This window comes from Brassica napus, chromosome A3 (assembly GCF_020379485.1).
Source record: "Brassica napus cultivar Da-Ae chromosome A3, Da-Ae, whole genome shotgun sequence".
NCBI classification, from domain to species: Eukaryota; Viridiplantae; Streptophyta; class Magnoliopsida; order Brassicales; family Brassicaceae; genus Brassica; species Brassica napus.
Window position 1 is genome coordinate 18,186,270 of NC_063436.1, and position 9,090 is coordinate 18,195,359.

At 34.1% G+C, this 9,090-nt stretch overlaps 1 protein-coding gene and 1 pseudogene across 2 annotated transcripts; both read left to right on the forward strand.

Moving 5' to 3' along the window:
• The first annotated feature begins 1,226 nt into the window (after window positions 1–1,226).
• On the forward strand, window positions 1,227–5,089 carry LOC106442232 (PYK10-binding protein 2-like). 2 transcript variants are annotated; one of them, XM_048776479.1, is made up of 6 exons: window positions 1,227–1,322; window positions 1,405–1,627; window positions 1,719–2,159; window positions 2,491–3,553; window positions 3,629–4,080; window positions 4,389–5,089. In XM_048776479.1, exons 2-4 carry the CDS (start codon window positions 1,427–1,429, stop codon window positions 2,740–2,742), a joined length of 894 nt encoding a protein of 297 aa, XP_048632436.1. In that variant the 5' UTR covers window positions 1,227–1,322; window positions 1,405–1,426; the 3' UTR covers window positions 2,743–3,553; window positions 3,629–4,080; window positions 4,389–5,089. The 2 variants fall into 2 exon arrangements, with proteins under 2 accessions (XP_048632436.1, XP_048632437.1); XM_048776480.1 differs by having other exon boundaries at window positions 1,233–1,322; window positions 1,418–1,627.
• LOC125575385 lies at window positions 3,353–6,104 on the forward strand (annotated as a pseudogene).
• Window positions 6,105–9,090: the final 2,986 nt, after the last annotated feature.

The following is a 9,090-nucleotide window of genomic DNA, read 5'->3' on the forward strand; positions in this document are numbered from 1 at the left end:
CAAAGACTAGCTTCGTCAAAGTGACACCGCAGGAAGACTCACAAGAAACCGCAGATCGAGACATGAAGGAGTCAAAGCGAAGATAAATCCTGAACAGATGACCCCCAATCGATGCTAGTACAAAAGCGAAAGAGATGACAAGTCACCACATCCTTGACATCCATCGACGACTGAATAACACGCCAGATCCATAAGAGCCACACCATAGATGCGAGCCAAACTCAAAAACTCCATGAAAACACACACGAGGTAAATCAAAACAAAGAAGAAGAAGAATGGAAGCCCTCTCCGGTGGTGTCTAGGAGCGACAATCACCGGAGAGGCAGAGATCTAGTGCACGAAAACTTGGCGGCTAGGTTAAAAAGGAGATCTAGATCGCAGAAAGTTTTCTTTCAGTATAGTTCTACTTTGATATCGTTTAATATCGTTTTCTTCTTATCTTGATTTCAAATTTTCAATGTCTGCTCGATGTCGCCATCTTGAAAGATTTTCATATCTCAACATTTATTGATTTTCTTGGCGAGGTAATTAGGGTTTTTTTTTTGGTAAAAAGAGGTAATTAGGGTTAATTGCTTTGCATGATGATAAGATGATTACATTGTATTATAATAAATTTGTGATACTATAAATGTGTACCCTACTCAATACTAATGTCATTGAGTAGATATCATTAATTAATATATTGGTACTTAATAGTATCAAGTTACCATCGTACATAATATCAAGCAACTATTAAATCATGATTCACGTGATACATGGATAGAGCTAAAGTACTTCAATTTTAAATTGGTAATCTACATAATTTTAAACAGTGTAATTAGATTTTAGATTAAATTTGTGTTTAATTATCTAAGTATTTTGTTTTAGATCGTATGTTAGAAAAAAATAGACTCCTGATAAGGTCACTATTTAATTGTAAATTTGTAGCAATAATATTGCAACTTGAATTATTGAACTGTTATAACAAAACTGAAATACTAATAATTGTTCTTTCATAATGAAACTGAAATACTAGTATGGCCCTGCGACGTTTGAAATTGCTAATCAATCAGGCCATGATATCGTCTTAACATGGCCCAATGAAAACATGCAGACGATTACTTGAAAAGTTATACAAGTATATGAATACTTTAACACAAGTTTTCTTGGGTAAAATTTATAAAATATCCCTCGTGGATCACGAAATCGTAGATTAATATTTCGCCTAATGATTAATGTTCTATATGCGGATACATGGATATATTTCATAATGTCAATATAATGCACGTAGAGTTCACTGCAATTGATCATAGCACCTATAACAATCTACTCTCCCTTTGAAGGTTATCTCTCTTTGCTTCTCTATTTGTACAATTTCATTGATAGCTCAAATAACAGTTTATGTAGTTATACGTAACTTTTAAGATTGATCTTAAAGCAAACAAAGATGGCCCAAAAGGTGGAAGCACAAGGAGGGAAAGGAGGTATTCAATGGGACGATGGATCCGAACACGATGCCGTAACCAAGATTCAGGTCGGAGCAGGTGGAATCGGCATTCAATACATCAAGTTTGATTACGTGAAGAACGGACAATCCGAAGAAGCCCCTCTTCGGGGAGTCAAAGGCCGTAGTATCGCAGCTGATCCGGTTCCTAGACTTCTTCCTTTTCATTTGATATAAATATAACTATACAGTTTACCTTTTTCAGTTTATCACATTTTTATCTCGATATTTGTAGTTTGTTATTAACCATCCAGAGGAGCATCTAGTTTCTGTAGAAGGTTGGTTTAACCCTGATGGTCTCATTCAAGGGCTTAAGTTCATATCCAACAAGAAAACTTCTGATGTCATTGGATACGACGACGGTACTCATTTCACTCTCCAAGTTCAAGACAAGAAGATCATTGGCTTTCATGGGTCTGCCGGAGACTATGTCAACTCTCTTGGAGCTTACTTTGCTCCGTTGACTTCAACCCCGTTGACCCATGCCAAGAAGCTGCCGGCACTTGGCGCTGATGTAGGAACTGCATGGGATGATGGTGCTTACGATGGTGTTAAGAAGGTGTACGTAGGACAGGCCCAAGATGGTATATCAGTCGTTAAGTTTGTGTATGACAAAGGCGCTGAGGACATCGTCGGAGCTGAACATGGAACGAGTACTCTACTCGGATTCGAAGAGGTATCATGCTTTTCTTTCTATATCGGTTAATTGTGTGTGTGTGTGTGTGTGTGTGTGTGTGTGTGTGTTTACATGTAAAACGCGTGTTAAGGGACCTCGCATACGTTTAGAATGCTTTAGATGCGAAATCGGGTTGTATTTAAGATAATAAGTAATAGGAATGGATCGGTTGAATCTTTTGTGTTACAAATGAAACTATTGTTTAAATACAACCCTATTTCGCATCTCCCATAATTTCTTTAAAAATATTATTGTTTGTGTTACAAATGAAACTATACCGGTTTTCATTAGCCAGTATTGAATTGTTTGGTTTCCATTAATTAATTTGCAGTTCGAACTTGACTATCCAAGTGAGTACATCACGGCTGTCCAAGGCACCTACGATAAAATCTTTGGGAGTGATGCCACGGTCATAAATATGCTTAGGTTCAAGACTAATAAGCAAACATCTACTCCCTTTGGACTTGAAGCTGGCACAGCCTTTGAGCTCAAAGAGGAAGGCCACAAGATCGTTGGATTCCATGGAAAAGTCAGTGACCTGCTTCATCAGCTTGGAGTCTATGTCCTGCCAGTCACCAACTGATCATATGACATCTTTCTCTTTGATTCCATGCATCTAAAATAAGCTATTATATCTATCCTTTAAATTTGTTATTTGAAATCTCCTTGTGCCTCTTGTGACCTTTGAATAAGTGTTTTAAGTAACGTTTCTTGTGATGTTTGTTTCTTTGATGTCTTTGTAATCCATTTCAATAAAGGAAGTTTGTTTCATCTCGGTTAAAAAATCCCCCCCCTCTCAATTTGGTTATATAATTATTGATAGTAGTTTGACTTGTTCAAAAAAGTATATAGTATATATTACTGTATTACATATTGAGTCGGCAAAATAAAGCTATCATAAGAATATCTTTTAGTCTTTTTGGTAAAACATTATAATATGTCTCGTGGATCACGTAACTATATATTATATTATCTCCACTTGTACTAATTAATTGCGTATATGCGGATCAGCGAGTTCCAAGAGATCAATAAATTCACATCAGATGGATCATAGTCTACTCTAGCTTTGAAGGTCCGTTACCTTTTCCTCTCCATCTCTTATGACAATTATAATCATGTTAAATTTGGTTAGTTGTTGAAACTAACTTTTGTTAAAGGTAAGTTCTTAAGATTAGTATAAAGCAAGAAAAAAGATGGCTCAAAAGGTGGAGGCGCAAGGAGGGAAAGGAGGTAACCAATGGGACGATGGATCCGAACACGATGCCGTGATCAAGATTCAGGTGGGAGCTGGTGGAATCGGCATTTAGTACGTTAAGTTTGACTATGTCAAGAACGGACAAACAGAAGAAGCCCCTCTTCGCGGTATCAAAGGCCGTAGTATCGCAGCTGATCCGGTTCCTATACCTTTTCCTTGCCCAGTGATCTTTTTTTTTTTAAGTTTAAGACATTTTTGATCTCGATCCATGCAGTTTGTGATTAGCCATCCTGAGGAGCATCTAGTTTCTGTAGAAGGTTGGTATAACCCTGAAGGTCTTCTTCAAGGGCTTAAGTTCAAATCCAACAAGAAGACTTCTGATCTTATTGGATACGATGATGGTACTCATTTCACTCTCCAAGTTCAAGACAAGAAGATCGTTGGCTTTCATGGGTTTGCCGGAGACTATGTCCATTCTCTTGGAGCTTACTTTTCCCCGTTGACTAGTTCTACCACGTTGACTCCTGCCAAGAAGCTACCGGCACTTGGTAGTGATGAAGGAACTGCATGGGAGTGTGGGACGATGGTGCTTACCATGGTGTTAAAAAGGTGTTTGTAGGTCAAGGTCATGATGGTGTATCAGCGGTTAAGTTTGAGTATGTCAATGGTTCTCAAGTGGTTATTGGGCATGAACGTGGAAAGCCGACTCTACTCGGATTCGAAGAGGTACTTTCTATATTTCCTTATTTTGCCATCAAAATTGATCACTTTCCATCTTAGAAGCTAGAACTAATTAGCCAGAATATATAATGATCTCTATAAGACCTGGCCCAAATGAATAGAGCAAAGATCTAATAGCCCAAGAGTCTTAACCGATTTTAGAAAAGAAAAAAAAATCATGGCCATACTTCAAAAAAAAAAAAGATAAATACAAGAACCTTGCCCAAATATCGTCACAAAGTCAGATGCTAATTCATATCGGTTTCCATCAACTAATAGTCTAATACTTAACATTTTATATGGATTCATTGTAGTTCGAACTTGACTATCCAAATGAATACATAACGGCGGTTGATGGCACAGTTGATAAAATCTATGGGAGTGACTCTGCGGTCATTACCATGCTTAGGTTTACGACTAATAAGCGAACATCTAATCCATTTGGACTTGAAGCTGGCGCAGCTTTCCAACTCAAAGAGGAAGGCCACAAGATCGTTGGGTTTCATGGAAAAGCCAACGAGCTGCTTCATCAAATTGGAGCCCATCTCCTATTAGACACAAGCCCACAAGCCCAATATTGAGTCAATATCAAGCCCATATGTTTAGGGTTTCTAGCAAGTGTTTTTCATATAAATATCAAAGCTATGTAATAGAGAAACTCAACCTTGAGAGTTGCCTTTCAAGCAGCTCTCTTCCTCTTATATTTGATCATATAAACCGTTATCTTTCGACTCTTGGTGACAACGTTAACTTCATCTTCTCTCTTTACCTTCTTGTTAAATAATATTTCATTTCTAGTTTAATAAGCTCATTTGAGCATCAATCTATTTAGTTTCAAATCTCATCATCTCCTCCCCATCACCAACTGATTATGGCATATTTCTCTTTGATTCCATCTTATAAATTACAATATCTATCTTTATATATATATATATATATCTTCTAAATGTGTCATCGGAAGTTTCTTTATGTTTATGTATCTGGTGGCCTTTAAATAAGTTGTTTTTACTTTTCATGTTTCTGTTGAAACTGCTGAGTATTTTAACTAACGTCTCTTTTCTTTCAATATGTTTCAATCACTCGTAAGACACACTATACGGGCTACATAATGGATTTAACTTCAAATTACCAAAACAATCAATATACGGGCTAAAATGGATTCTATTTTATAGGCCCGCAGACTTAAATGAGCTTATCAATGAGTTTGCCGGTTTGTCCATGAAATTTCTATAGAGATTTTGGTACCTGAAGGACTCACTGGCAAATCTAATGAATATAAGAGGTTGGGAACCTCATTGCCGTCAGACTAGCAATTACTGTTGGATCACTCCAATTAACTTGAAAAGCAAGTTTAACTCATCACAATTGTTGGATCGTTAAATCCATGTCGAACTCTATTTCGTGGACCTAAGTCAAATCCGCACGAATTTGACTTTGGTTTTGTTCCCAAAAGGCTTTATACTAATTAAAATTGAACATCTATTTATACATTAAAAACTTCTTGTCTAATTTTTTAATGTGAGACTTAGTTTGATATCTCACATTCTCCCCATATTGATTTCGTGTCCCACAACTGCCTTTCAGGATCTTTTTGACTTGATATCTGCCACATACCTCTCAATCCTAACTCGATGCGTCTCGTTCCTACTCTAAGGATATTTTGGTGTTCTTGCAGATTTCTCGTCAACCTGACTCTGATACCAATTATTGGATTGTTAAGTCCATGTTCAATTCTATATTGTTTGATTAGTATGATATTGTCCACTTTGGGCCTAAGTCAAACTCGCATGGATTTACTTTTTTGTTTCCTTCCCAAAATGCTTCATACTAATTAGAGTTGGACATTTTTTATATATTAGAAATTCTTTATCTAATTCTTTATTCAATGTGAGAATTAGTTTGATATCTCACAATTACAAACGACCATTGCACAAATCCATCTTAAACAAACCACAAAAAAAAAGAGAAGTACCGGAAAGAAATTGAGAAAATTAAAAGTAGCTTAAACTTATTCAAAGACTATCCAGAGAGAGTGATCACAAACGTGTGACAAATTCAAGCGCTACATGATCAATACTGGTAATGGGAAGAACATGAACTTCAAATATACGAGCAAATCGTCGTTGCTACGATAGAACCAACGATCTTATGGCCTTCCTCTTTGACTACCGAAGGCTGTGCCAGCTTCCAAAGGGATCAGATTCGCTTATTAGTCTTAACCAAACATTGGTAAAGACCGCGGAGTCACTCCCAAACATTATACTGTACGTGCCATTCACTGCCTTACTATATTCACTTGAATATTTGAGCTCAAACTGTAATTGGAGTAACTCAAAACAAAACAAATTTGGAACTAGTCCATAAGGGCATCTTCAACCCCACTCTATTTTTTTCTTTAAAATAGAGTTTAAAGTAAAAATGTTCCAATGATACTCTATTTTCTACTCTATAATAGTGTAAAGCTATTTTTACTCTATATATAGAGTAAATTTTTTTATTTTTTGTTCATCACTCTATTTTTCACTTTAAAATAGAGTACCATTGGAGCAACATTCATTTCTCTTATAGAGTTAATCTATTTTAGAGGAAAAATAGAGTAAACTACTGGAGATAGTCTAAGAAGAAGAAAAAAAAAAAAATCATTTGATGAAAAAAAAAAAAAAAAAAATTTATGGGTCTATAACATAGGCAAAGGAACCGGTCGTTTAGACATCTCGATTTTATACAACAATTTTACTTGTAACGAGGGCACGATGAAAATTTATATAAATAATAAAGGCATAAATTTATATTTTAACATAGGGCATTATGCAAATTTTAAAAATGTCAGACCAGCTCTGTCGATAACAAACTGATATGGTCAAACTAATTAAATTTTATGGGCCTATAACAAGACCGGATGTTTGGAATCTATGGTTGCACAGTAGATTTCTTGAAGCTGCTCAAAACAAAAAAGATCAATTTTGCATCTGAAGAAAGAGTTGGGACCAGTAAAACAAACATTTTATCAATTTTTTTTAAAAAAATGTTAAAGCATATTCGTGTAGAGTCTAAAGTCTAGACTATGGCTCCGAATGATAAATGCGGTTTGAGCGGTGCGGGACAAGCGGTTTAACTGTGGTGCAGTTTTAACAGTTATAAAAACGTATAGATATATGGTATATGTAAAGATTTTTGTTACTGTTAACTGCGGGGCAGAACGGTTCGTAACATTCGAAGCCTATATAAACCTTAATTAAAAGGCTATTAGGGACTCGTTTTGTTAGATTATGAGGTAAATGTAGCCAGTGGCAGAGCTATGTGGTGGGGAGGGGGGTCAGGTGACCCCGTGATTTTTATTAAAAAAATGAAATTCACTTATGCATGTTAGGTAGTTTTTAGATTATTTGGTGAAAAGCCTGAAGGTTGACCCTCATAACTCAACATCAATTCTTTCTTTTGACCCATTTTTACATCTTCTAATGATATTTACATAATTAATTTAATAAATGATCCATGTAAAATTTGATCTCAACTTTGTATCTTTTTTAAGTTATCAACTAGATTTTGACTCGCGCTTTGAAATCGCGGATTTTATGAGTTATATACAAAGTTCGATATGAGATAGTATTTTGAGTATATTATGTATTATTATGTTATAAAGTCGTATTATATCGAATACATAAATTTATTTATAATTATATAACTTATGAATAGGTTTATTCGAGATTTTATATATACATTCTTATATAACTCTTTCTTAAGTATAAAATTTTTACCTAAATTTGATAAACGAACCAAACCAATACGAAATACAGGTTTGAGGTTCGGGATTGAGAAAATATACCTATTAGATTTTTTGGACATGCGGGTCTCTGTTGGACTCCGAGTACCCAAAGTACCTAGAATGTTTTGTTCATATTATGTATATTTGAGTAATTCATATATGTTCTGAGTATAAAAATATTATTGTAAATTTTGGATTCGGTTTTTCTGTTATAGTTTCAGGTTTTGGGTAAATTTCAAATTTTAAAAATATTTTAAAAATATTTGATATTTTTTTAATGAAAGGGTCCTAAATACTCGAACGGAGCTAGATTCATTACGTAGCCAAATTACATAGTAAATTCTACAGATACTTGAATTATTGACTCAAACTGACATGGAACTAAAAGGAACCGATCTGAACAAAAAAAAATTCAAATACCTAGTTGGATATAAATGCCCCAGACACAAAGAACTTGGACCTGAAAGAAGCCGATTTATATTTGACCCGAAGATCCGAAGATCCGAATGCCCAAATCTAAACTTTCATTATATTTTTGTACATTTTATGAAAGTTACATTTGTTCAGTTGGTGAAACTTAAGATTTATTTGAGAGATTTTTGGTTAATTTAATAGTATAGATTTGTAGGTTTTTTATTGAGCAGTAAAAAAAAGATTTGTTGGGGTTTTGATAATTTTAAACTTATCTTAAATACTAAATTGTTATTTATCAATAAAATAAAATTAACTTAATATATAATTTTTAAACTTATCTTAATTATGTAGTTAATGAGACATATTTAGAGAAGAGTATAATAATGTGTACGTGATATTATATTTTCTTGAACCAAATTTATGTGGTCGTATATATATGATATAATCTTTTCGTTTACAAAAAGATATGGATCCAATAAATAAAAGTTTTGACTAAATGATTGTTAGAGAAATTTAAGGTAATATATTGTTTGTCCAAATCAAAGTAAGACCAAAATATTAGCTAATGAAAGTGTCCAAACAACATTTTTTAAGTAGACTTATTTAAACTCCTTCCCTTTTAATAATATTGATTAACATAATATAATTTTTTAACTTATCTTAATTATGATCCGCGCTTTGAAAGCGTAGGATTTATGGGTTATATATGAAGTTAGATATGAGATAGAATTTTGAGTATATTGTGTATTATTATGTTATAAAGTCGTATTATATCGAATACAAAAATTTGTTTAAAATTATATAATTTGTGAATAAGTTTTTTTGAGATTTTTTAT